Genomic DNA, 25,892 nt, shown 5'->3' with positions numbered 1-25,892 from the left:
CCGATTGGTTGCCCCTCCATCGGTCAATATTATCCTCCAGGTCAACGCTCTCAGTTTTTCCTTCCCCCTTCTTCTCCTCAAGTCAACTCTCTTCTCCTCTTGAATTATCCCCCTGTACTCTCATTTCCACCAATTCCGAACCTCATCACCGGTGTTGGATCAGCATGGCTGCTACTCAGGGTTACCCTCTTCTCTGCTTAGAGAACCCCCTCTTGGGTGAGTGAATTGACCATATTAAATAGACGTTTAGCCATTGCCAATCCCAAAATTAGTTGGCGCAGTCTACTAACGCTGTCTTTGATGGGATTGTAGATATCCAAGCTGTTGGGTACGTTTCCGTGGCGGTGGATTTCTAGACAAAGGCTTAACTAACAACTCCAATAGTGACGCCGCCCTTCTCGAGAAGTATGGACTCAAGGCAAATGACGCTATTCTGGCCGAGGATAAGCACATGGGGCTCTATGAAGAATTGCTCCAGAACCACGATGCCAAGCTGATTGCTGGTGGTGCCGCTCAGAACACTGCTCGTGGAGCTCAGGTACTTTCAGGCCCCCGTGAGATCTTTTGATAGAATCGCTGAGATGTTCCGCTACAAGTATATCCTCCCTGAAAACTCGACTCTCTATATCGGCTGTGTTGGGCGGGATAAGTATGCCGATATCCTCAAAGAGACCTGCGAGAAGGCCGGCGTCCACACTGAATATCGCGTCGACGATGTCCAGCCCACTGGCAAGTGCGGTGTCATCATCACCGGCCACAACCGCAGCATGTGCACCCATCTTGCCGCTGCGAACGAATACAAGATCGACCATCTCAAGCAGCCTCATATCTGGGCCCTCGTGCAAAAGGCCCAGTTTTACTATGTCGGTGGATATCACCTGACAGTCTGTGTTCCTGCCATCCAGGCCCTTGGTGAAGAAGCTGCTGTGAACAACAAGGTATGGTATTTCACCATCCGTATCTTTCATTTGTAATTCTGACAGAATAGGTTTTCATGCTCTCTCTCTCCGCACCTTTTATTCCTCAGTTCTTCAAGGATCAGCTCGACAGTGTCCTCCCTTACACTGACTACACGTTCTGCAATGAGACCGAGGCCATTGCCTACTCTGAGAGCCACGAATGGGGCACGACTGATATCATTGAAATTGCGAAGAAGCTAGCTCAATTACCCAAGAAGAACACGAGCCGCCCCAGGGTGGCTGTCGTGACCCAAGGCACTCTGCCCACCGTCACTGCCACCGTTACTGCGAGTGGTGAAGTCGAAGTCAAGCAGTTCCCGGTGCGCGAAATTTCCAAGGACGCCATCAACGACACCAACGGCGCTGGGTAAGTAGTTAAAGATTTTTACTGGGGGTCGGACGCATATGCTAACCATCTTTTAGTGACGCGTTCGCCGGTGGCTTCAGCGCTGGAGTGGTGCAGGGCAAGGCTCTTGAAGAGTGCATCGACCTTGGACAGTGGCTCGCCAAGCTGAGCATCCAAGAGCTGGGACCTTCGTAAGTTACTCCCTCGCTCCCCTACTTTCCGCCACGCCCCACAGCAACAACTATACTAATATTCGATCTAGCTTCCCCTTCCCCAAGCAGACCTACACGCCCGAACGCGCATGAGTACCTCTCACACTATTCCACCCGCCATGAAATTTCTGTTTCTCATTTAGGATTCAACCTTCTATACCCACTTTGTCCTTGACTTAACGTCATAGACTGGCGCTGTTTCTACTCAAAGGGCAGAATGTGCTTCCAATATATAACATTTACTTTGATGATGAAAATACGATAGACAAGAGATGCAGAGAAGGCGTTCTCAACAACGATTTGATGATGACTTCCTTATTATCTTCTTCATCCATTTGCTTTCCATATACTTTCAACAAATATGTACCACATTAATTCTGTGCATACTTCGGTTTTTACGAGGCTGGCCTAGGACAAAAAAACTTGGAATATCTAATCATTCCCCCTGCTATGGCAATCTGAGAGCATGAAATTTGGAGATCAATTGTAAAGCGGGAGGCGAAAGGCTTCGAGATACCGAGATATATAATGCTCGTGGCCTTCAGAGCTTAGGTCCAAAGCTATCCGGAAGCCCCCCACTCATCTCATGCCGAATTTCAAGTGTGTAGAGCGTGCGAGAGACACAATGTAGTTCACGTAAAAAGGACTGAAGACCCAGAACGACGAAACTTTGGCTCATCCTCACTGAATTGAGACGCATGCGTAGCAAGCAGACCAGCTAACCACGGAGGTGGAAACCTAGTTTCGGTCTCGAGATAGACTGTTGATTGGAAGCCATGGATACGCGGGGGCGCATATGCAACAGTACGGGCACCCTAGGTCATGCAAACCCTTCCCGTTCACGAGAGAGGTATTCGTGGAGGGTCTATAGGTAATCCTTCACTAGCTGGGCCCTTTCCATGAACTGAACCCTATCGTGGCTTTTTCCTAGCATTCCCCGGCTGGGCTAGGATTACCCCAGTTGCGGGTCCGTGCTCGAGTCCAGGAAAAGGATTTTTAAGGAATCGATTCCTTCGTTCAGTGAGTTCAGCCTCCATGCCCAATGCGAGGCGATTGACCAATTGCGCCATATTGGGCTGATGGCGGCTTGCGACCACTGCCCATCCCAGGGCTTGGGAATCCTGTTCCAGATGAAAAAGTACTGGCGAGGAAGGCATTGTTCGCCCAGGAGGCGTTCGCTAAGCCGCTCGACATTGGCTGGCTTGGAAGCCCAAAGGATGCAGGACGAGGCAGTTGTTGTTGTTGTTGTTGTTGTTGTTGTTGTTGTTGTTGTTGTTGTTGTTGTTGTTGTTGTTGTTGTTGTGAAAAAGTCGTATTTGACGCTACACTGTCCCATGGGGAGCTAGGGAGTGTTTGCGGGTGTGTTGTCGAGGTGGGTGCAGCGAGCCAAGGGGATATGGGGCTATGGCGAAGCATCGGGTCGTTTGTACCGACGGGCTCTTGAGACGCACGCTGATGGCCTGGGCTATTGGCATTCTTGGGGATCATTGCAGTATGAGAATTCGGCGGTTGAAGCCCTGGTGGAGTGCGTGGAGAAGATGTATTGCCGGATTTAGGTGAAAATGCTGTGTTCCAGATGCTGGGAATCCCGGGAAGGGCAGGCCGTGGGGTATATGATTGGGATGACCTTGTTTGACCCAAAGAGGCCGCGTGATTAGCCATGATTGGCGGCCCAAGTCCGGGCGGAGCGATGGGGGTCTGCCGGGCGGGAAAGTCTGTTTTGCTCGGCGCTGCATTGGCGGCTGGGTCGAAGAATTGGGCGGGAATAGGGGGACGTTGCTGCGGCTGATTTGCACTTGCTGAAAGGGTCAACTGGTCAGGGATCAAAGGGGCATTTTCGTAAGTGTCTGACTCCACCAAGCGTTCAACGCCCTCGACAATACCGTGCATGTTAGCTGACATGGAAATGGAAGCCGACTGAGAACCATCAAAGGCACTCCTGGAGTCGGTGTTGAGGCCCGCCACCTGCCTCACTTGCTGTATATCATCTCGCTCGACGCTTGCAGAAGAAAGTGTATGGTGGTGGCCTGAGGGGCTGGCAAAGAACTGAGACGGAAGGCCGTCTTCCTTATAGATGAACGTTTTCTTGTCGTCATCGTCAACAAGAGCGATTGGTATTTTCTATGATTGAAAAGATGTCAGCCACAAAACTTCACGACAGTCCAAAAACCTGGTCTTACATTGCCCACAACAAGATCTAACCCGTCAATCACAAATTCCCGAATCCTGTAAAGCATTTCAATGTTCGGATGGCTTCTTTCGACACCTGGGTCATTCATTCGCGGTTTCTGTTGACCCTTCGCATCCAGATACCGACGGGAAGTAACGCCCTTGCTGAGTGGCGTAAAACATAATGTTTCCTCGTCCTCTTCTAGGAGATATTCTACCTCGGGAAGATTTATCACATCAAAGGTGGAAGCCAGAAGAGTCAGAGTGTTTGCATAGATCTTCCAAAATTCGGTTACTTGGACAGCGAGAGGGGTATCTTTCTCGTTGTATGCCACGAGATAGTCATTGACGGTCAAAAGCCAAGAGCTATAGTTTCGAAGTGCGGGTAGGATACGGCGGGCAACGATCGTGACTTTATCAGCACCAATTTTGGCATTGTTATTGCCGTTTGAGTCCTCAATCGCGAATCGTTCCACCTCAGCTAGAAGGATTTGTAGTAAAGTGAAGAATGTCTTCACATTGATCCGTTGAAGGAAGAGGCGCGTATTGGGCACGGATTCGTCTGTCATTTGCATCAATGACGGCTTGCCTAACTGAGGTGTCAGGGAACTTACCGTCCGAACGGTGACGCGAGAAGTCTTCTGCAGCGATATTGATCAAACAGAACTTCTGTAATGTTCCTTCAAGCGAGCGCTCCTTCAAGTCGACAGCCAGTTGATTCAGGACTTCACTCTCCAGTTCGTCATGCTCAGGGAAATCTACTCCTCTGTAGCATTGAGCGTGGAGATACACGAACCAAGGGCCCAATGCCCTGCCCGGAATACCGGCGTCTTCAGGACGGATTAACTCCCTCTTCGCCCATAAGCTCATAACTTTTCTGAACTCAATCTCAAGGTTTCCTTTGGCGGTTGGGTGCGGTTCCTGAGCCGATAGCGCCCGGTATAGATGGTAGGTAGCCCTTAGATGGTTAGCATCAGCAAGGGCGATTACCGCCAATTGATTGTGCGATGCACCGGAAACCGGGTATATTGCTGTAGCTAAATCGTAGTAACCGATGGCGGGACCCCAGTTGCGATCTTTGTTGACCAGCTCCGTTTCGCGGTAGCGCGAAAGGTCGCCTAACCGGATAAGCGTCGTATGGCATGAGACGAGTATAAGTTGTCGGAGAGGTTTGGAGGGTTGGGTAGCAGGTGTTGCAGTTAGATCTACGGATGGGTGCTTAGTGACTAACTTGGGGAACTGGAAGGGGGTTGAATTCTTACTATCAAAGTTGAACTTCCGCGCGACCTTTTCAAGCTCCGGAATTCCTGCAAAGTGAGAAGCAAGTTGTTGAATGTAGCCGCGATAGAACCGTTGGCTGGATTTGATGAACTCAAGGTAATGCTTCTCAAGTTTCCTCCTCTCTACCGGCTTTTTCTTCTTCCCATTGTCTTCGCGGAACTAAATCGTGCACGCCAATGGTCAGACAGCGGCTACCTAGCGGTGACGAAATGTGTGTAACTCACGCGGGAAAGCAACTTTCTAAACCGTGTATTGATCTTGAGGTGCGCATCCCAAAGTCGGCCTTCCACGTCAACGGAGCGGGCAATTTCGCAATCCTGGAGAATGGCATTCTGGCAAGCATCGCGGAGCCTGCGAAGCAGACAGTCAGCCAGTTGCGCGACACAGCATTTGATAGCGAAGGAAAACAGCAGGAATCTAACTCTGATATATGATGAGAGATCTCGGCAAACGTAGGCTCCTTTTCAGCAAGACTTTTCGAAAGTTCCTTTTCAATCTCAAGCGCAGACCTGCAGCGGCATTTTATCAGCGTCAGGAGTTGCACGATTTCACTTGCCGACCTTGCAAGCGCGAAAGCGAGGATACTGACTGCCACGCAGTTTGGAACGCCGACGCCATGCTCAAGGTCGCGGGACCAGATTTTCCGTCTCACTCCACCGTTGGCTTCGCCCGTCAGATGGCTATAGCTGGTTGGGAGTCCGCGGGCGACAGGATCAATGAACGATCCATCAGTAATGAGTCGAGGGACGGTGATGGGGCAATTGGGGGAGGATCGGGCTTTTCGGAATGAGGGCGAATGACGCGCTACTATAATAGGGAGATTGGATGAAGATGAGCCCTGACGCGCGAGAGGGAGAGGCAACGAGCGAAGGTTGGCCCCTCGTTGTTAGGAAATCCCAAGAATATCACGGGAACGTCCCATGGGACCTTTTATTTCCGGATGTGAAACTGTGGCTTGACAGGCGTTGATTGGCGGAGCACGTGCTGTGGCTAGTGCTGTGAATCACCCGTAACTCATGGTATGCATTTTGTCTTCTGCTCCATCGTCTGTTGATGCTGTGATATTGGAAGTATTGCCTTTCATATTTCTCAGTAGGAGGAGGGGAAACATCCAGGGGAAGCGAACATGTGAGAATCAGGTCGCTCCCTCATGCGATAACGTCGTACTACGACCGCTACGTGACCTACCACTGCAGAATACTCGTGAGGGGCGGCCAGGAGATGGCCAAACGGTCTCGAAGCCCAGAATTTCCGTCTTTTGATGGGTCTGCAGAAAGTCGGTCAAGGCTGTCGTCCCCAGAGTCCTCACTGTCTTCTCTAATTCCCTCCAAAATACACCTCCCGGACGCATCCTCCGACTCAACCCTTGAAGAAGTGATGCGCTGCTCCCTTCCACCTCACCGGGAAACACTGTCTTTTTCCTCGTATGACGATTACGAAGTACACTACCAGAAAGCCCATGTCAATAGATGCGCTGAGTGCGCGAGAAACTTCCCCACAGACCGGTTTCTAACCTTGCATATTGAAGAGAACCATGACTCGTTAATAGCTGCGAGGAGAGAACGAGGGGAGAAGACTGTATGTACCTTCCTTTCCTCAGTCCTGAAAAATGGCTGGCTTGCTGATATTTGAGTGGAGTATGGGTGTTTCGTAGAAAACTGCGAGCGAAAGTGTTCGACACCCCAGAAACGCAGGATGCATCTTATGGATAAGCACATGTTCCCCAAGGTATTCTACCCCCTTCCTTCAATCGCCATCGCCAAGGTGCCAAATACCTGACGCCCTCCAGACATACAACTTCTACATCGTAAACGACGGCATTGACAGGCAAACGTCTATGCTGCGATCAATGCAGACCCACCGACGCCGTTTATCTAGTGCGCCTATTTCACCACAGGAAGGCCGACTACGGAACCGACAGACATCGATCTCCGTCCCTAGCTCTTTCTCAAACCAAAACCGCTCACCGGAGCCAAACCAGACGGCAGCATCTAGATCCGAGGACACGGGAATAGCGGAGCTCGAGAGATCTATGTCTGCATTACGGTTTGTTCCCGCGAGCGTGACGAATAAAGGAAGAGTTGGGAATCGGCCTTGAACTGGACGGATTGGCTTGGTGATGGGAGGCGGATATATGACTATGATATGAGGTATAGCAATGGAGTTAGAGCATACTATAACTCTCGATTGTTTTTATTTGGTGGGAGTAGTAATAATTTAGAGCACATGAGCAGATGCAGGAATGTATTTGATCCGAGACGAGAGCAAATTCATATAAGACTCGTGAAATTGAGAAAAGCACTGGGGTACAATAGTCATCCCTCGTCCAGCCGTCAAAGTAGGAGAAAAAGTAAGAGATAGAGAAATAAAAAGGACGCACAGCATAATAAACAGCTTGTGCCCCAGAATATATCCAGCTTCCGATAAAAAAAAATCATCCGGGGTCATTACCAGTGCACTAACCTGCGCCGCCCAAAGCAAATGGAGAAAAAGAAAAGCAAAAATCAATAACAAATAATAGTTGGAACGAGGAAAGCTATATACAGGGAGGGATGTAAAGCCGCAAAGTCCAGGGTATAACCAACAAGTGGGAGACGCCATGGTGGGCGAACTTTTCTCACTGAACGGAAGGATACATGGGCCATGGAGCGCACGTCTCTGCCTCTTGTGGTGCATGAGAGGCAGTTAGACCTTGGATCGGAGGAACTTGACATGAACTGCTGTGATGGAACCTCACGTTGGGTGGCGAGGATAGGACGAGGAGACGCTGAGTATCTCAATGTCGGCTTTACAGAAAGTGGCCCCTGCTAGATCTGGGTTTCTAGGATGTCAGCGTAGGCATCTAGGCTTGACCCGACGAGTTCCACAATCGCCCAGCTTGTGTTACCCTTGAACGTTCGTGCCCATACACGAACAATAGCAACACTAAGTTGTTTTGCCTTGTACGGGTTGGTCATGAAATCGATATCTGGGGCTCCTGGCGGGTCAACAGCCATGTCAGTTTCATCCATCATGCTCTTGATCCACAGGAGCAATTTTCTCTCATGCTCAGATAGTCGCTGTTCGGCTTGCGTCATTGGTATAGAGAGTAGCCAGCGGCTTAATAGGAAAGCGCACTCCAGGCTACAGAGAGAATGCTGGATACTCCAAAAGAAAGAGTGGGTTCTCGCCACGAAGTCAATACCCAGACGTACGGGGATGGAGAGAGCGTGTGCAGAGTGTAAAAGGGCCATTATCAAGCGCGGGCTTCGCGCGATAGGAGGTGATTCATTCAGGGCTCTTGCAATTTGGATCGGATCTTGAGTAACGAGGCGACGACATGGTCCTAGATCCACATGTAGTCTGATATAAGCGAGGCCTAACAGGGCGGTGGATGTGAATGCAATCGGGCCTGCTGGGTTCTGTGGGTCAATACTTGATTCAGGAGTGCGCTTCCAAAGCGCCTTCCAAGAACTTAAGGAGCTATCCAGAACATTCAAGTCTTCAGGCCTCAAACTTGTTCCATGCAGGTTGGGAGCAGAAAGGCAAAGCTGACGGGCGAAGAAGATTTGTTGGATAAGGGCGTGTATCAGGATATAATTGCCGAGTGGCGAAATTGGTGCCGCGCTTGTGATGTTGGACTTGAGAAACAATTTCGTGAAAGCTTCTTGGAAAGAGACCTCCGAATTCGGCCGACTGCGAAGGAGGCGGCGCCACTGTGCTGCGTTTGTGGCTTTCCAGACATCATGCGAATAAGGCATATTCAGATTGAGCTCTGCGTTCAAGATGAGTGGAGGAATATTGTACATTATTGAGTGGAGATTAAAGAAGCAGTAGACAATGAGCTTTGTACGTCTGCTGCATTCCCGTCGGACCCATTCTTCCCAGTTGTTTGGGTCTAAACCGATGGTTGGCTCACTGAGGCCATGTTCTCGGACAAGCCTGGCCAATGTACTCTGGAGGGAAAGAATTTCCCTGAGGAGCTCAGGATGTCGTTCCCACGAAGCGAATATCGTAAGTAATAAGAAGGTCTTGATCACCTCCATGTGAGCGTCTGAATCTTCGGGAGCGTAGCCTGAGGGATCAACGGGATACAGAAGATGGGGCTGGTGTTGGTGTTGTTGATAGGGACTGTTGGAAGTGGTAGACGATCCTCCTGAATTATGAAATCCTGAGGAAGGAGATAAGAAGTTCCATGTCGGGCACGGCACCTGCTTGCTGTCTCTTCTCCGTAGGCGCTCTAGCAGGATAGCCTTGGCGGCGTGGAACAGGTCAATTCCTCTATTGTTTTCGAAGCGGTAGTGAGATCCTGCAGCTGCCAATGCAAGAGTAAGCTCGGGCGAGCATTTCGCAACAGAGAGTGTTGGGACGTGAATAAAGGGGAGGTGTTCGTTTAGACCATTGATGTAGCCTGCGAAAAACCGAGACAGGGCGTGCCTCGATGGAGGGACGAAGCCCTTGGGGAGAACGTGAGCAAACTCATCGAGCTTCTGAATGAAGACTTGGCGATCGAAGTTTGGTATATCCCAAGCTGGCCTTGGGCCTTCGTCGCTGAAGGCTAGGCGATCATCAACATCGTGAGTTTCTGGCTGGAGTGAGGGCAGTCGGGAACCGAAGTTGGAAAAAGACGGAGCTTCGTCAGTAGCGGTCCTGGGATCACTCATAACATCAGGCCCAAGCCTGGAAATTTCGCGAACTGCAGGTTTGGATTCCATTGGAGGGCCGCTCGGCAGAATTGGCTCTTCTACACTTGAAAACACGCCCGAGTCCCAATCTGAAGAGAGACCGACGCTCTCTAAGAAGACTGTAAAGTCCTGGACAGGGTCGCCAAGGTCTGTGAGATCTAGGATTGAGGGCTCAACTCCATAATTATCTGTAATCGCCCTTTCTGGCACATGGGAAAGCGAGGGAGGTGGCGCGACGCTCTGCGAAGGTTTCCGAATACTTTCCAAACTTTCTTGTTGGCCTTCGAGAGCAACATGGCTCGCAGCATGGGATAAGAGGTTCAAGTCGTATCCCCAGGATGGGTTGAAGTGGGTGGTCTCGACAATGGGAGGGGGTTGAATCTGGACTTCCGGAGGAGGAGGAGGAACTGGCTGAGTAGGGATCGGAACAGCTTCGGCTAGCTCCAGCATTCGAGATTCATGGTGAGATGGCTGGATCAAAGAAGAGGGTGTCTGAGAGACATCGTGATTGTTATGATTTCGATGCTCTCGATTGGCTGCCGCCTCGGCTGGATGAACTAGGCGCTCATGTCGTACAAGTAGGTCGCTATTTTGGACGAGAAGGAGGACTGGTTAGTGCGAGAGCGCTGCAGTGCGGCATGGCTGGGAACTTACCTCCTTGCAAAAGATTTGGAGCATATATCACACGAGAATGGCTTTTCTTTGGTATCTAGAAGGACGGATTAGCCGGGGCTGGCCGCGAAACGGACTGCGCTCCTGAGAGCAGGATCAGGGTTACTCAACGGGTGCGGAGGTGGCGCTGAAGGTGCTCGAGACGGGCAAAAGACCTGTTGCAGTATTCACAGGAGAGGGATTTTCGATGGGCGGTGGTCGACTTCTTCCTCACTTTCCCCGGATTTGACCTCTCATCGTCCATGGCGAATGGCCTTGGGGTTTGGAGCATGTCTTTTCGGATGGATCTCGGGCGCGGGGAAGAAAATACTGTGGGGGGTGAGGGGGTGCCACGTGATCACCGGAAACAGATTCTTTCGCAGCCTGAGGCACCAAATTTCATTACTCCTTCCTTCGAACCACAAGGATGATTGTATCTCATTGGGCAATCAACTATTTACTCCAGCCTGAATCCGAGTATCAGCGTTGTGCTTCGAGGTTGATCTTGCGTTCTGGGTGGGAAATGATTGGAGAATCGTTAGCTGTTCCATTTCTTCGTGCATGCCCGTGTTCATCAACGGAGGTCCAGTGCAGCCATCGTCATCCCCACTGGTGCGGAGACACAGCTTCAGAGTCCTGTTGGCCAAGGCTGCGCATTTGACAGACATATGCGGAAGCCAGATGCATGCATTCAGAAAGGGGGCATTTATGGTTTCTCATCAACACTCCAACATGACTCCGTTCGGCCTTTTCGCTGCCTTGGTTTTCTGGCTTTTTGGGCGGCACATGAACAGGTTGGGATCGCGGTCTCGTTGAATTGACCAACATTCTATCTTGGTTCTCGAATTGTGCCCTCGGCATCGACGCGCTAGTATGCGCTCTCAAATGTGCAAAGCCCAAAATTTACGCATTCCGACCATTGCATATGGTGTTAAGAGTTAAGGAGTCCAAGAGGGGAGGTTTTCTTCTGCTCGACCCGACATGGGCAAGACTCCTGATACTTGACCCTGACCTCCGTCCTGGTCAAGATGGCTGCTTTGGGCGGAGGGGTTCAGGAGCACGAGACAAACCGGGAAGGGCCAAAAACACCCTCAACACTGAAAGTCATCAAGTTGTTCCTCGCGATTTGGGCTCTCGGCGGACTTCCCTCCTTGAACTGTGGGATGATAAGCATGGCCATTCGCTTCCGAAAGTCAGCGGGCTGTGCTTCCCATCTGCTTGTGAGCCAATAATGCGGCCTCCGGGACGCTAATATGACCCGCAGCAAAAACGTCCTGCGAGGTCCCAGGAGGGTATGAAGTTCCTTTAAAAATTCCGATGGGCATGTTCGTGTTCTGGAGCAAGGCATGCAGAAATCAAGAGGTCTTTCCCAGGACAGCTTGGGTAGAAGTATTGTCGACTCATGGGATTTTCACCGAGCTCAGCGAAAGTAAGAGATCAAGCAAACATGAATGGCATCTGATACAGCAATTGGCGGCTGTATCAAGAAGCATTGAAATACGTCCCAATTAACGTCTCTACCGAAGGAATTGGTTGGAAAAGGGGGAAAAATGTTTCCCATGGATCCAAAGATGAAGACTCGAGACAGGGGCGGAACCAGAAATAGCAGAGGCGGCGATGGTCTGACAGTGGCCACAGGTTATTGTTTCAGATTGGGCTCCCTCACAAATCACTCCCTGTGCGTGCTGAGAGCTCTGGGCGGGATGCGACTGGGGTCTTATCTGACTGGGAATTATTCAGATCGATCGGATTAAGTCGCTGGAACTCAAATTAGGCAGATATGAACTCCTCAGATGGACATCGAGTTCTCCATGCTCAACCGACGCACGTGACGCGGCCCAGCCAGAAGCCCAAAAGCTGAAACAACAAAGCCGGCGCTGAGACTCCAGAGTGGATTCATTGGGGCGACGGACTGAGTCTGGGACTCTGAAATAAGACCTCGTCTCCTCCTTCATCCCCTCCGTCCACAGCAGACGATCCTCAGCTGTTGATCGGCTGTCTCTTATTTTCTTTCTTATCTTCACATTCCCCCCGTTTAGATCCCTTTGTTTCCCCTCCCTTCCCCTCCCTTCCCCTCCATCTCAGGCTCCGTTGTCGACGGGCATGGTTCGTCGATAGCAGCCGATCGTCGCCTAGCCTCTCCCAGTGTGGTCCAGACTCTGAACAGAAAGAAGATCAACACCAATTGATTCTATCATCGAGAGTGACTTTGTTCTCATCTCCTTTACTTGCTCTAATGCGATGTTGACTTGGTATGCAATTCCCAGTTTCTGGCTGTGTGGACGTGGGGGTTGCCATTACCGTTTCTCCGGAGTTCTCCTCTTTGTTTCGTCGACAAGGCTGACAGAAGCATCTGCTATTCTAGATGCCCTCTATGATGCGTTTATAACCTGCAATTCTACTGAGACCTCCTCATCTCTATCGACTTGAATATATCTACCTCAGTGGGAGCTATCCCTCACCACCCTTGTTGAAAGTGTGATCGAACGGACACTCGTCGCGGCTCGCGCCTCGGAATCCCTTCACAATGCTGGCGTCAAAGCCGCCGTACGCGAACACGCTGGGTTTGCCAACGTCGCAAACCCCAACAGCGTCTTACCATACCGGGTCGCTGAAGTCGTCCACTTTTTCAGACACGCAGACGGGAACACTGTATACCAGTCCAACAAAGTCCGAGTTTTCCGAAACTGACGACGGGCTTGATGCTGTACGGTGGGTAACAACCCTGGGAATAGTATTTGCATTCAAGGATTTCCAGCCGCTGATCCCATTCTAGCTCTTGGGATGAGAAACAAGTCATCGCTTGGCTGCATAGCATCAATTGTCAGCAGTATGAATCTGTGTTTAAAGGTACCGCCCGTATTGAGCTCTCCTGACTATTTCCTAAAGGTGTTAATGACTTTCAGCAAACAACTTCAATGGCAACAACCTGATTGAATGCGACCAAAAGATTCTTCAAGAGATGGGCATCAAGAAAATTGGTGACAGGGTGCGGATTTTTGTTGCGATAAAGCAGCTCAGGAATAAGTCGGTAGTCAATCGTAAACAAAAGAATCTGGTATGTCTCCTCCCAGCTTACTTGATTACATTTACTGACCGCCTGTAGCGACAGCTGGCGGCTTTAGAAGCGGCGAGCCAGACAGCCTCATCTGACTCCACTCGTTCGTACAACGCTCGCCAGCAATCTTCGGGTGCTCGCCGTTCGTCTAAGGCTGGCGAACATGGGTACGGCAGGCCATCTTCGCGCTCGGGGTCCCCTCTCCGGCCACATCGGTATATGGCTAGCCCCATAGAATCCGGGCGAAAAGAGCAAGCACAAGGTTACTTTTCCTTCGGCTCAGGCTCTGGCCGGAATCCTGGGACCCCATCTGAGGCAGGTCATAGTCAGCGGACCACTTCACATTTGAGACAGAATCCAAGCCTTGATGGTATGACGTTGGGAGCATTGCCGAGTGGATCTGTGATCAGGGTAATATATACAGGTGGACAGACGAAAGTTCTGGACGTCAAGCATTGCAAGACACCCGACGAGGTCATTGTCTGCGTTTTGAAGAAGCTCCAGTTACCTGAGCATCAATATCGGAACTACTGCTTCTACGTACTTGATGGCTTGGAGCCTGAGCCCTCAAACTGCAGGAAGCTTGCCGACCACGAACTCATGGAGATCTGTGAAGGACCTCACAGGTCAGAAAGAGGTAGACTCATTCTACGGAAGATTCATGCTGGCGAGCCAGATGTGGATGAGCTTCGACGGGCATCGCAACTCGCACTGGATGAGAGCCAAGTAGCGCATATGAATGCTCTCAGCAGCTCAAATATGCGAAACCAGATCAAGATACAGCAGCTGACTGGTGAATCGTGGCAAAATATCAGACACCCTATGTCGCCCGTGTCTTCTCGTCATGGTCGGGATTCGAGTGATCCTCCTCAGGTCACCGAACGGCATCCCGTTTCCAAGCTACGGTCGTTCTTTGGTGCTCGACCGCCAAGCGAGATGATTATCCATGAAATCTCATCTTACTTTCCAGGTCACCAAAGAGAGGATATTGAGAAGACTATGCGCATGTCAGTTCGCAGGTCACAACGTTTGAGTAGAGCAGCCAGTCGGTTGAGTGTCGTCAGCAATACAAGTTATGCATCTAGTTTGAGGGATGCACCACCTATCCCAAGCATCGCTGACACTTGGCTCAACAATGGCGCGCCACCCACGCGAGCCGCACGGCCCCTCTCTGTCGTTTCCACAAGACCAAGCCTCCCTTCAACCTCGTACCGGGATTCGATTGCTTCCAGCTCTCTCCATCCACTTCAAGAGGAATCACCTATCGAACCAAATCGCAAGTCATACGTTTCTTTCGACAGTAGCTCTGATGACCCAACCAATTCGCTTCATAGCCTTATTGATGAGAACGCAAGTGTTGCCGCAACCGATGGAGGGTCGTTCAATGAACGTCTCAGCGTTCTGGTGGCTGACGATGGAGAGGATGAAGACGATGGGCTGAATGAGTTCTTGGCCGGAAACAATTTCGTAAACTGGATGAAGGGCTCACTCATCGGCGAAGGTTCATTTGGAAGTGTTTTTCTGGCGCTTCACTCGATTACTGGTGAGCTTATGGCTGTTAAGCAAGTGGAGATACCGTCGGCGACCAAGGGCACGGAATTTGATAAACGCAAGAACAGCATGGTCTCCGCGCTTAAGCATGAGATAGACCTACTACAGGGCCTTCACCATCCGAATATTGTCCAGTACCTAGGAACAACTGCTGACGACCAATATCTCAACATTTTCTTGGAGTATGTGCCGGGAGGGTCCATTGCCACGATGCTCAAGCAGTACAACACCTTCCAGGAACCTTTGATCAAGAATTTTGTGCGGCAAATTCTGGCGGGCCTGTCTTATCTGCACAGCAAGGATATCATCCACCGTGACATCAAGGGTGCAAATATCCTCGTTGACAATAAGGGTGGTATCAAGATTTCTGATTTTGGTATCTCCAAACGCGTTGAAGCTTCCACGGTTCTTGGATCCCGGGCAAGTAGCGGCGGAGGCCATATTCATCGACCGTCGCTACAGGGCAGCGTGTATTGGATGGCGCCCGAGGTCGTACAGCAGACCGCCCACACCAAGAAGGCCGACATATGGAGTTTGGGGTGCCTTGTCGTTGAAATGTTTATCGGATCGCACCCCTTCCCAGACTGCAGTCAGCTTCAAGCGATCTTCGCCATCGGAAGCAACCAGGCCAGGCCTCCAGCCCCAGAGCATGCCAGCAAAGATGCCCATGCTTTCTTGGATATGACGTTCCAGATCGACTATGACAAGAGACCTGATGCGGATGAAATGCTCAAGTCTCCTTTCCTTGCGACGTCCCTCAACTGAATCTTACGTGTCAATGAATTTGGATGGTGAACAAAGACTTTCTTCCCACTATGGCTTGGGTTTGGAGAATCGGAGTCGGAGTCGGAGTCGGAGTCGTTATCTTTTATCGGGGGCTACTTGTTGTTTTTTGAGTTTGTGTTTAGAAGAGTTACCTCTCTGTGGAATCCATATGCAGGCGTTATTAGATTAGCAGATATCAATGCTGTTCACGTCTTCCGACAGATATTATATGTTGCTGAGCTCCTCGGGACTCGTGGTCTTGCGCTCGAAGCCGAATGTTCCATCTTCTTCATGCTGAGATAGTCGAGTCCTGGTGGCGGGCCCAATTAATTCTGTGCAATGGTTGTACTAAGATAGAAAGAAGATAATATACATGTATTCAGGTGGGAGGGCCAGTATGGGTTTCGTGTCGATCCAAGGTATGAGATCATCAAGGTGTGAGACAGTCTAGCACTACGTGCGATCTAATCAACGATCTTGCCGTAGAATGGGATTCCCATCGCGCTAAGGAGGAGACGGGCATCCTTGTCGGTCGTGGCGGTTGTGTGGACTGTGATGTGGCATCCAGGGATCATCTTGGGAGGATACCTATTTGTACACGGTAAGTTAACTTCTTCGCGGCATGATTGAGAAGTGGGAGGAAGAAAATGATGATGACTTACATATCATAGTTTACCTCAATCTCTGGGAAGAGAGCAACTTGCTCTGGTCCGAGACCGAAAGTGATGTTCCCGCTGCTATCACCGCTGGTGCCCTTCACACCAGGCCAATCTTTAAGGCGCGGCATCAGGACGTCGACTAGCTTCCCGAAGAAGTGCTCCATGTCCTCTCCACGAAGCTCTGCCTTGACGGCTACTGTGTCCCTACCGGGAGAAATGCCCCATGCAGGCACACTAGTCTTGGCTTTGTAGGTCTGTACTCGGACGTTTGAGATAGCCTGGATCGCCATACCAGCTACGTGAAGCCAGGAGGAGTTGTCAGCGGCACCCTTGACGTAGCTGTGGATTGTGATCCGATCGAGTTTGGGGATATTGTTGAATGTGATCGGCTTGCGGAGCAGGCGTAATACGTCGCCGCCACGGGGCCCGCGGAGAGGACGATTCTTGTGGTAGGGAGAGCTGTCGTCCCACGAGCGGAGGCGAGGTGCCTTGGGAGGAGGCTGGAAACCGGGCGGGTTGTGAACGTAGCAGAGGGTGAGGATGTCCGATGCGACGGTGGACTCGTAGGTCTGTCCTACTCTGGGAAGGGAGAAGGGCCCCGGGACGAAAAGTCGGGAGGAGGGATCGGAGGGAGGAGGGGGTCTGTGAGGGTGTAATGGGCCACGATCATATTTCGGTGATCGGAATTGATATCTAGATGTTGACGATGAGTATGATTGTTTCCACGTTGAGCTCGGAAATTCGGGATTAGCTGTAGATTGCTCGCAGGGACGACATACCGACTCCGTGGTAGTTGAGCTCTTCGTGATCTAGCCTTCGCAATAGGGTCAAAAGACTTCGCGGCGTCTACTGGAGTGACTGTAGCCTTTAAAGACCCGTCCAATTCCAGGTCGCTGAGGACAGATGCTTTGGTTGATGCTTGGTCAGAAGCATAGCGCCGGCAGCCAGGACCTTGTGCGCGGGTAGAGGGTGCAATAGCCCGCGGCAATGACCTTGCCAGATATCTTGACGGCTCGTTGGCAGCCATTGATATTCATGGGATATGGTTGTTGCTTCGAACCCGTTTAAACCTGGGACCGAAAATTGTTTCGGAGACATGCTGAAAGTCACGTGGTACAGTTAGCTCCTTTTTGCTGCCTGATAGGATGGGCAGAAGTTTCAGGCACCACTCCTTGTCTCGCACGGCGGGAAGCTCCGCGGGTGACGAAAAAGGAAATGCCCCGCGCCCCAGGGCTCCTCGCTGAGGCAAACACCAGATCTGCAGGGACACCAAATCACCTTCAGTGGGGCACTGATCGATCGAACCCAAGTTTATCCTCTTCCTCTCGCTTTTATGCTGACCATTCGCTCTTCGTGCCGCACTTTCATCTTCTTGAGCGACCCGTTTTCTTCGCGCTGTCAACAACTGTGATGTCACTTGGTCGGCTCAGCTGGTGCCTATCATACGGAAGTTCTGCGCCGACGGATTTACCAAGAGAGCCTCTCACCTGATACACTCACTTGTCCTGCCAAACAATAACTTTGTTATATGCTCGTTTAGAGTTCTGTGGACTGTCCCAAGTCTGCAATACTTATCTTCCCCATGTCGATTCCTGCCCTCGCCCTCGGTTTCCCACCCGTCAGCTTGTTCATTCTTGGACTTACAAACCCTCCTTGAAGATGAGCGGCATTCACAGATTTCTTACAAGGCGCGAACGGAACGGCAGGTCTACGAAGCGCAGTAAAGAAGAGGTATTGTTGCGTGGACACAGTTGGCTTGAACCGCGTTTCTGATGATACGTTTGCTTCTAGCCCTCTAACGCCTCTTCCCGCCCTCACATCGGCGGTTTCTTCACGTCGGAAACCACGAACGGCGACTCTACCGACCAGGAGAAGAAGGTAAGAAATATCCAGCCCAATACCTATATGAGGACCTTATCTGCGGTGTTTGTGGTTCTTCGCGCACGGCGTTGCTGATGGAGAAATAGATTCAGTTTCTGAGCGATCAGATTCAAAAGCATGGTATCGCTGGTTTAAACGAAGAGCATCTCAGCTATGCATTACAATATACACAGGGAGATGTGGAGAAGTCTCTCGACCTTCTCCTTCTCTATGAGGATTCGATTGAAGGAGTGATAAGGTCATACTCCCCGACCACGAAGCTGGTTGGAGCGGAGAACCGCGAGGGCGTTACGTGTTATTTGGATGCCCTCCTTTTTGCTATGTTCGCACGACTGGATTCCTTTGTGGGAATCTTATACAAGGATTTCGGTGACGAACCTCGCCGGAAACTTTCGATGCTCTTGAGACTTTGGGTCAACATGTTGCGATCGGGGAATCTCATAACAATGGACATTGTATGTGACTGGCCTGGAAGCTGACCTCCTTGGAAACGAGAAAGCTGACTGAATGGTCTGTTCAAAGACGCAGCACATCCAGGAAACACTTGCGGAATGCGGATGGGAGGATGCCGCTAATCTTCGCCAGCAAGATGCATCCGAGGCATTTACGTTCATTACCGAGAAGTTAGAATTACCTCTCCTTACCCTCAAGATGGACATTTACCATACAGGGAAGGAGGATGTGAACGACGACCACAGGTTCATCAACGAGAGACTGTTGGAGGTCGCGATCCCAGAACCAACCAATGGACAAACAGTTACGTTGGAGGACTGCCTAGAATCATACTTTAATAACAGGATAGAGGTGAAGCGGTACCTCGAACGCCACAATACTATTGGGTCAACCAAATCCGTCGATTCACTTGTGAAGGGCTCTTGTACGCATGTCGAGACAGTGGAGTTGAGCACACCCACCACCTCCTCTCCAGCGGCACTCTCGCCGATAACAACCCCAATCACGACAGTCACAGAAACGTCACCCTCAGAGACCTCCAGATATAGACGGAGTAACAGCATAATCCAAGAGAAGTATATTCCCGACCTGGAAAAGAAGGGAGACTCTACCAAAGATGGTCGTGGATCTTATAGGAAGGAGGTCATGATGCCTGCATGGCAGTTCTTCAGCTTGATCCGTGAGACTTTCTCATAGCGCCGGTTGACTTTCTGACGAATACTAATGCGTCCCATAGCATGGTATACGGAGAACTCTCCGAAGAGCGATTCTCAGGTCGCGGCGCACTTCTCCTCCAAACGACCAATATTGGGCATATGCTTGAAACGCTACTCCATGTTACGGAACGGTAAGGCTACTAGACTCAACACTTTCATCGATATCCCAACCGAGATTGGGCTACCCCATTTCATTCAGGATGATAACATGGCGGAGGATGGCCCATTATATGGGAACTTCAAGCTTTCCTTGCAGGCTTTGGTGTGCCATAGAGGCGATTCGGTTGATTCCGGGCACTACATAGCAATTGTTAGGGGGACGAGCGCTGGCGCGCCTCCATCAAGTTCTCACGGTTCAGACCAATCCCACGAGGATACGCCGAGGTATTGGATGCGATTTGATGATCTAGCCGCGGAACGGGTAACGCTGGTGGACATTGAGCAAGCGCTGAAAACGGAATCGCCATATCTTCTCTTTTACCAGATCCTGCCAATTGACGTGGATGCAGCAGCGGCCAACCCCCCAGAAAATAGGCCTTTGTCTGTAGCTTCTGGAGAGATTCAGGAGCTAGAAGTCACAGACCTCTCGCCCAGGTTACGACCTAATCGACTCAGTGCAGGGTTTCGCCCCAGCCTCGAAATAAGTACTGCAGATAGCCCGAATTCCGTGGATACGCCTGATGGCACAACAGATCCCCGAGGAAACATCGCGCTGCGTTCCGTCCCATCAACCTCGCCAAGGCTTCTCCCAAGGGATGATGACGAAGGCAAAGGCTCGTTCTCATTCTCCAGGCGCGGCTCTAGGGCCACGAGGTCTAATCCAGGAAGCCGTGCCGGAAGCCAAGTCGGCGAGAATAGGATCAGTGCTACATTCTCACGGTTTACGGGCCGCTTAAGCAAGGAAAAAATTGGTGGTGACTCATTTGCCATCGACGACGACGACGGTGAGATCGCTAAGAAAGAACTTTCTGGGCTCATGGTCGAGAGCATTGGAGCCGGTGAATCCAGGGAGAAGAGCCCTAGACACCCAAGATTCTCCGACAAACAGAAAGAGAAGGTGAAGGAGAAGTCAAGAGAGAGGCGAGGCCGCAGACTGGAAAGAGAATGTACTGTTATGTGAGCATCTTCGGGGCGATACACGGCATCCTTTGCGTTCCTATGACACTTGCATATGCAACGATAGATACAATAATATCTAATCTCTCGGATCCGTCCTGATTGACGATCGAATATCAGCCACAGATAAATCGGAACTTCTTCCTACGTAGTATATTTCGACCATGGAGCCGAAGTATAGATTCCAAGAGCTCCGCTGGCGCCTCAGGCCAAAACAGCTAGCTAAGGCAGCACTCTCAACTTCTCCACCTCCGACGCAGCTCCCGACCAAGGAACTACCCGGACCATCCACCCAGATCACGGTGCATATCTCAGCTCTTTATGCTGACAGCTAGGCTATTTCATACATACGGTATGAACTAGACTTCTCGAGTACGGTACGCGCAATATGGCGCTGGAGACGCCCGGCGGGTATCCCGCTAACAGCCATCTGACCGAACCCCCGGATTCGCTTCCCATGTTTGACATCAAACATGTCCAGCTTCAATTCCCGCTCGCTGCCGATTTTGTAGCGGCACAGGTAGCCGATAATGTTCTTATTTTGGCCTTATCGACTGGACGTATCCTGCGCATCGACCTGAACAACCCTGAGCATATCGACGGTACAAGGCCCTCCCCAAACCCGCGCGGACCGGTGAACTGTCTTGGGATGTTTGGCCGCTAACTAAGATGCGCTTAGATGTCGACCTCCCAAAGAAATCTTCGGAGATCGGCGTGATACGCCGGATGTTCCTGGACCCTTCCGCTTCGCACCTGATTATCACTACAACACTAGGCGACAACTACTACCTCCACACCCAGTCGAGACAGCCAAAACAACTGTCGCGCCTCAAGGGACTTCTTATTGAGAGTGTCGCCTGGAGTCCCTCCCTCCCAACAGCGTCTACTAGAGAGATATTACTGGGAACGACAGATGGCCAAGTCTGGGAAACCTATATTGAACCATCCTCCGAATTCTACCGCCGTGAAGAGCGATACGCCAGCTCGATATACAGAACTCCGAATGCGTCTCCAGTGACCGGTATCTGGGCGGAGCCGGTGCTCGCAAGAGTGGAACAGAGGCGGGTTTTGCTGACAACACATGACAGGCTGTCCTGTTTTCTGGGGCGGACTAGCAGATCTGGTGGAGGTTCCATATATGCCGACCTTTTTCAACGGGAGAACCCCGTTATTCATGAGATCGAGCAGTCATCAGGGTTGGCGCCGTCAATTTTGGCTATTTCACCACCTGGATCAGATGCTCACCATGCGGATGGCCCAGCTGAGAGGGAATTTGCGTGGCTTAGTTCCCAGGGTGTATATCATGGCTCGCTCCCGAAGTCTCCGGAAAAGGTAAACCAGCCGTTCGAAAGCTCGAGCATGCTTCCGCGGTCGGTGTTCCCAGCTACCGAATCCGCTCGGGGAGGTAAGAAGCTTATCCAAGACCCAATCACCGCTATGACGCTGTCGGAATGGCATATTCTAGTCCTTGTTGAAGGCAGGGTGCTTGCTGTGAATCGCATGAGTGATGAAATCGTTTTTGATCAGGAAATTCTGGAGGCGGGCCAGGGTGCTCTTGGTCTTGTAACCGACGCGATGAAACACACCTATTGGCTCTTCACGAGTCAAGAGATCTTCGAGATATGCGTGCAGGACGAAGACAGAGATGCCTGGAAGATCTTCCTGAAGAAGCAGAAGTTCGACCAAGCGTTCGAATACGCCCATACCAGCGCCCAGAAAGACGCTGTTGCTAATGCCTCGGGCGATTTTCTTGCCAGAAAAGGCCGTTATCTGGAAGCGGCCGGGGTCTGGGGTAAGAGTAGCAAAGGTTTTGAAGACGTCTGCTTGACGCTGATCAAACGTGGTCAGCACGACGCCCTACGAAAGTACTTGCTTTCTCAGCTTTCAGTGTATAAGAAATCCTCCTCGATGCAAAGGATCATGGTTGCAAGCTGGCTGGTAGAGGTTTTCATGACGAAATTAAACTCTCTCGATGACAACATCACTACCAAAGCGGAACTTGCTGAAGCAGCGAGCACAGAGGAGGTCGAAGAGGAGCTGAAGGCCGTTCGAAATGAATTCCAAGAGTTCGTGACCAAATACAAGTCTGACTTCGATCAAAAGACGGCCTACGATATCATCAGCAGCCACGGGCGTGAAAAGGAGCTGCTATTCTTTGCCACCGTGGTTAATGACTATAATTATGTTCTCTCCTACTGGATTCAACGAGAGAACTGGTCTGAGGCACTCAATGTCCTACAGAGACAAAGTGAACCTGAGGTGTTTTACAAGCACAGCAGTGTCATAATGACCTACGCAGCGACTGGATTAGTCGATATCTTGATGCGGCAGACAAACCTGGAGCCTGAAAAGCTTATACCTGCCCTTCTGAACTATAACAACACCGTCAATGTGCCGTTGAATCAGAATCAGGCTGTCCGGTACCTCAACTTTATCATCGTGAACCACCCAAGGCCGTCGGCCGCAGTACACAACACGCTTATATCAATACATGCCTCCAGCCGCTCGTCTTCAGAAGCAGGACTTCTGACTTATCTCCAGTCACAGCCGTCATCTCCCCCTCCATATGACGCTGACTTTGCTCTTCGTCTTTGCATCCAGCACCAGCGTGTTCAGTCATGTATTCATATCTATAGCGCCATGGGACAATACCTGCAGGCGGTTGAGCTAGCCTTACAGCACCAGGACATTGAGATGGCAGCCATCATTGCGGACCGCCCGGAAGGAAACAACAAGCTGCGGAAGAAGCTCTGGCTTTTGGTCGCCGAGAAGAGGATCCGCCAGCCAGGTACCGGTATCAAGGACGCCATCGAGTTCCTTCGCCGATGCGAGCTACTCCGCATTGAGGACCTTATTCCATTCTTCCCGGACTTTGTGGTTATTGACGACTTCAAAGACGAGATCTGCAGCGCCCTCGAAGACTACTCTCGACACATCGACGCCCTACGACAGGAGATGGATAACTCCGCACAAACCGCACGTCAAATCCGATCTGAAATCGCCGCCCTTGATACACGGTACGCGATTGTCGAGCCCGGCGAGAAGTGCTGGATCTGTTCGCTTCCGGTGCTCAGCCGACAGTTTTTCGTTTTCCCGTGCCAGCATGCATTCCATAGCGACTGTCTCGGAAGGGAGGTACTCGAAGGTGCGGGAGGTAAGAAGAAGTACATTCGAGATTTACAGACGCAATTGAATGAGGGCGCTATCACAGCGTCACGGCGGGAAGAGATAGTGAAGGAACTAGATGGACTGATAGCAGAAGCTTGGTAAGTTGATGCCTCTCTATTTCGAATTCTCGTCATTAACAGCTGGTAGTATCCTCTGCGGCGACCACGCGATCAAACAAATCGATAAACCTTTTATTGCCGCAACTGATGATGCCAACGAGTGGGCTCTCTGAAATTGTTCCTCATTCTCGCCATCGACAGGGAAGTCTCACCGGCCTCATGGTCAAGGCATGTTCTTTGTTTGGAGTGAAACTCAACCCGGCTCATCCTGGTATATAATGTCTAACCTATACATACCCCTACCTACCCAACCAACCAATGCTGCGTGTCCACTGATCCGAACAATCGTATTCCTCGTATCCCATCGCATCCATCATCAAAGCCCCCTCGAAACAGAGAGAACCCGAGAACCCTACCCCTCAAAACATCTGCATCTCCATTCCCTGAAACATCGTACTGTTCCAAAGATCCATTGATTCCCCCTCCATCGGCTTCGGAATTCCCAACTGCGAACCCTGAGGAAAACCCAAAATGGTCTGGCTGGGCTGGGCTGCAGCTCGGCTCGGAGCTCGGACGTCTTGTGGTGCCTTGATTAAACGTGTTATCATATTCTATCGGCGCCTACTGGTTATCTGGGGTGATGGAGTGATGCCCGCTGACGACGACAAGGGTGGAGGGGATGGGGGCCTATTGGTTGGATTGGGTCGGGTTGTCTTGTGCCGACGTTTGATCTCCGCTGGTGGGGGGGAAGGAATTTGTGAGGGTGTGAAGGGGAACACAGGGACTGGACTCAATGAGGGTAAGGGGAATGAATGAATGGAAGTGAGAGGGATGATGACATTATTATTATTATTACTATTGACTGGGGTGGGAGGCGATAATTCACGGATGGATGTTTGTTTGTTGATTTTGGTGGCTGTTGTCATGGTTTTTGACTGCGGGTTGCTTGATGCCAACATTCCACTGGAATGGAGGACGGTCTCGCATCAACCACGAATCCCATTATTGGATTCTTGATTTGGGACGGGAGCATCTTATTTGATCCCAATTGGCACGAGCACAAGCGTTATTCCCGAAATATGAACCTGGGATTATCAGGGTTGGCTTAGGCTTTGGAGTCTGGTTGAGGCGGTTAGGGCGGACTGTGGTTACTGGTGGTATGGAAGCAAATATGAGATGACGGTTTCTGTGCTACGGTCCTCGAATCCACGTCAACCCAGTATTTGAAACAGAACCGGTCAATTCCCTCTGTCGTTCTCTCAGGTTGACTCTGCTCTGAGGAGAGGGGCTGGAGTGCATCGAAGATTCTGGATATTCTTTGGGAGGAATTCTCCTGCTGCGTCAGACTGTCAGTAAGGGGGTGATACGTTCATGGTGATCTCAGCCGAGAATGACAAAAACCACCTGTTTCAATTGACAAGAGACACAGGCTCGATATCGGGCGTTGCCTCGAATACCTTACTGTTGGCTTTCACAACTAACAAGTACAACTCTCGGAGAGAAGAGTAGAGAGAGACAGACAGACAGACAGACACACACACAGACACAGAGAGAGAGAGACTGGAGGAGTCTAACCAGATGGGCGGTTGTCCCAGTAGCAGCGAGGTGGCTGGTGGCGAATTCCTCGATGGCACAACCTGCTGCAAAGCGTGCGAATCTGACCAGTCCTGTCGGCTGTGGCTCTTGACGGTCGAAGAGGAGACTGGGGAAGAGATGCGTGAACCCGGCCAGCAGCGGATAGGGGGGTGGGTGACTGCATTGCAGACGTGCGTATCGATATGATATCCTCATTCTTCATCCAGCTACAGATGTGGGGCCAATTCTCCAATGCACTAGCTGATAACTCCCGTCGCCAGAATCTGGAGAGAGCATGAGGGCGTGCGGAGAGCGGCCAAAACCAGGCAACTGGGGCGGGAAGGAAGGAGAGAACCGAGTGAAGGGGAGGAACCGTGCAGGGCTTTCATCACAGGGCTCACTCTGATTCATCGGTCTGAAGTTGAGTTGAGAGGGCGAGACTCTCCTGCATTCTTCAAATCGGAGCGAGGCCTGGGATGGTCTGGGGAAGTCAATTCGACGAGAAAATTCGGCCGTATGGGGCTGGGCACCATTTCTGAACAACCTCATCCCTTGGAATTAACTTCAACCTCCTCCACACTCCAGGGAGCCGAGAGAGGAGAGAAGCCA

At 51.0% G+C, this 25,892-nt stretch overlaps 8 protein-coding genes across 8 annotated transcripts; 5 read left to right on the top strand and 3 right to left on the bottom strand.

Annotated features, from left to right (window-relative positions):
- The first annotated feature begins 21 nt into the window (after positions 1–21).
- Positions 22–1,700, top strand: BJX67DRAFT_169713 (adenosine kinase). Its single transcript, XM_071025080.1, has 7 exons — positions 22–216; positions 313–328; positions 385–538; positions 597–938; positions 989–1,326; positions 1,383–1,496; positions 1,568–1,700. The coding sequence occupies exons 1-7, from the start codon at positions 165–167 to the stop codon at positions 1,608–1,610; spliced, it is 1,059 nt and encodes a 352-aa protein (XP_070884644.1). The 5' UTR covers positions 22–164; the 3' UTR covers positions 1,611–1,700.
- An 843-nt stretch (positions 1,701–2,543) lies between these two features.
- BJX67DRAFT_373053 (uncharacterized protein) lies at positions 2,544–5,585 on the bottom strand (the record flags this gene model as incomplete). The annotated part of the gene is made up of 7 exons (XM_071031335.1): positions 2,544–3,638; positions 3,698–4,248; positions 4,301–4,891; positions 4,949–5,126; positions 5,192–5,318; positions 5,390–5,518; positions 5,557–5,585. 7 exons carry the CDS (start codon positions 5,583–5,585, stop codon positions 2,544–2,546), a joined length of 2,700 nt encoding a protein of 899 aa, XP_070884643.1.
- Positions 5,586–5,894: 309 nt separating this feature from the next.
- BJX67DRAFT_169727 (uncharacterized protein) lies at positions 5,895–7,420 on the top strand. Its single transcript, XM_071025081.1, has 3 exons — positions 5,895–6,545; positions 6,606–6,695; positions 6,757–7,420. Exons 1-3 carry the CDS (start codon positions 6,189–6,191, stop codon positions 7,063–7,065), a joined length of 756 nt encoding a protein of 251 aa, XP_070884642.1. The 5' UTR covers positions 5,895–6,188; the 3' UTR covers positions 7,066–7,420.
- Positions 7,420–10,619, bottom strand: BJX67DRAFT_169730 (FTFMHR domain-containing protein). Its single transcript, XM_071025082.1, has 3 exons — positions 10,415–10,619; positions 10,286–10,340; positions 7,420–10,217 (listed from the first exon to the last, which is right to left on the bottom strand). Exons 1-3 carry the CDS (start codon positions 10,572–10,574, stop codon positions 7,775–7,777), a joined length of 2,658 nt encoding a protein of 885 aa, XP_070884641.1. The 5' UTR covers positions 10,575–10,619; the 3' UTR covers positions 7,420–7,774.
- A 2,190-nt stretch (positions 10,620–12,809) lies between these two features.
- BJX67DRAFT_373051 (STE11 family mitogen-activated protein kinase kinase kinase) lies at positions 12,810–15,656 on the top strand (the record flags this gene model as incomplete). The annotated part of the gene is made up of 4 exons (XM_071031334.1): positions 12,810–12,994; positions 13,059–13,132; positions 13,189–13,340; positions 13,389–15,656. The coding sequence occupies 4 exons, from the start codon at positions 12,810–12,812 to the stop codon at positions 15,654–15,656; spliced, it is 2,679 nt and encodes an 892-aa protein (XP_070884640.1).
- Positions 15,657–16,120: 464 nt separating this feature from the next.
- Positions 16,121–17,342, bottom strand: BJX67DRAFT_382628 (mitochondrial 54S ribosomal protein uL5m; the record flags this gene model as incomplete). Its single annotated transcript, XM_071033278.1, has 3 exons — positions 16,121–16,244; positions 16,319–17,008; positions 17,095–17,342. The coding sequence occupies 3 exons, from the start codon at positions 17,340–17,342 to the stop codon at positions 16,121–16,123; spliced, it is 1,062 nt and encodes a 353-aa protein (XP_070884639.1).
- Positions 17,343–17,550: 208 nt separating this feature from the next.
- Positions 17,551–20,618, top strand: BJX67DRAFT_357711 (ubiquitin C-terminal hydrolase family protein). Its single transcript, XM_071029525.1, has 5 exons — positions 17,551–18,046; positions 18,107–18,193; positions 18,283–18,651; positions 18,719–19,328; positions 19,386–20,618. The coding sequence occupies exons 1-5, from the start codon at positions 17,975–17,977 to the stop codon at positions 20,483–20,485; spliced, it is 2,238 nt and encodes a 745-aa protein (XP_070884638.1). The 5' UTR covers positions 17,551–17,974; the 3' UTR covers positions 20,486–20,618.
- A 128-nt stretch (positions 20,619–20,746) lies between these two features.
- On the top strand, positions 20,747–24,100 carry BJX67DRAFT_169311 (vacuolar protein sorting protein DigA). Its single transcript, XM_071025076.1, has 3 exons — positions 20,747–21,083; positions 21,161–23,747; positions 23,797–24,100. The coding sequence occupies exons 1-3, from the start codon at positions 20,870–20,872 to the stop codon at positions 23,879–23,881; spliced, it is 2,886 nt and encodes a 961-aa protein (XP_070884637.1). The 5' UTR covers positions 20,747–20,869; the 3' UTR covers positions 23,882–24,100.
- Positions 24,101–25,892: the final 1,792 nt, after the last annotated feature.

Source organism: Aspergillus lucknowensis, assembly GCF_044049455.1.
Source record: "Aspergillus lucknowensis strain CBS 449.75 chromosome Unknown BJX67scaffold_30, whole genome shotgun sequence".
Taxonomy (NCBI): Eukaryota; Fungi; Ascomycota; class Eurotiomycetes; order Eurotiales; family Aspergillaceae; genus Aspergillus; species Aspergillus lucknowensis.
This window is presented reverse-complemented; position numbering and strand designations above follow the sequence as displayed.

Excerpts from the sequence above, each read along its gene's own strand:
- BJX67DRAFT_169713 (XM_071025080.1), top strand. The coding sequence starts at position 165 with ATGGCTGCTACTCAGGGTTACCCTCTTCTCTGCTTAGAGAACCCCCTC. Across the intron at positions 539-596 it reads ACACTGCTCGTGGAGCTCAG|TATATCCTCCCTGAAAACTC; the intron begins GTACTTTCAGGC and ends TTCCGCTACAAG. Across the intron at positions 939-988 it reads AAGCTGCTGTGAACAACAAG|GTTTTCATGCTCTCTCTCTC; the intron begins GTATGGTATTTC and ends CTGACAGAATAG.
- BJX67DRAFT_169727 (XM_071025081.1), top strand. The coding sequence starts at position 6,189 with ATGGCCAAACGGTCTCGAAGCCCAGAATTTCCGTCTTTTGATGGGTCT. Across the intron at positions 6,546-6,605 it reads GAGAACGAGGGGAGAAGACT|TATGGGTGTTTCGTAGAAAA; the intron begins GTATGTACCTTC and ends ATTTGAGTGGAG. Across the intron at positions 6,696-6,756 it reads ATAAGCACATGTTCCCCAAG|ACATACAACTTCTACATCGT; the intron begins GTATTCTACCCC and ends GACGCCCTCCAG.
- BJX67DRAFT_169730 (XM_071025082.1), bottom strand. The coding sequence starts at position 10,574 with ATGCTCCAAACCCCAAGGCCATTCGCCATGGACGATGAGAGGTCAAAT. Across the intron at positions 10,341-10,414 it reads TCAGCGCCACCTCCGCACCC|ATACCAAAGAAAAGCCATTC; the intron begins GTTGAGTAACCC and ends CCGTCCTTCTAG. Across the intron at positions 10,218-10,285 it reads TCCAAATCTTTTGCAAGGAG|CGACCTACTTGTACGACATG; the intron begins GTAAGTTCCCAG and ends CGTCCAAAATAG.
- BJX67DRAFT_357711 (XM_071029525.1), top strand. The coding sequence starts at position 17,975 with ATGAGCGGCATTCACAGATTTCTTACAAGGCGCGAACGGAACGGCAGG. Across the intron at positions 18,652-18,718 it reads ATCTCATAACAATGGACATT|ACGCAGCACATCCAGGAAAC; the intron begins GTATGTGACTGG and ends GTCTGTTCAAAG. Across the intron at positions 19,329-19,385 it reads GCAGTTCTTCAGCTTGATCC|CATGGTATACGGAGAACTCT; the intron begins GTGAGACTTTCT and ends TGCGTCCCATAG.
- BJX67DRAFT_169311 (XM_071025076.1), top strand. The coding sequence starts at position 20,870 with ATGGCGCTGGAGACGCCCGGCGGGTATCCCGCTAACAGCCATCTGACC. Across the intron at positions 21,084-21,160 it reads CAACCCTGAGCATATCGACG|ATGTCGACCTCCCAAAGAAA; the intron begins GTACAAGGCCCT and ends AGATGCGCTTAG. Across the intron at positions 23,748-23,796 it reads GGACTGATAGCAGAAGCTTG|TATCCTCTGCGGCGACCACG; the intron begins GTAAGTTGATGC and ends AACAGCTGGTAG.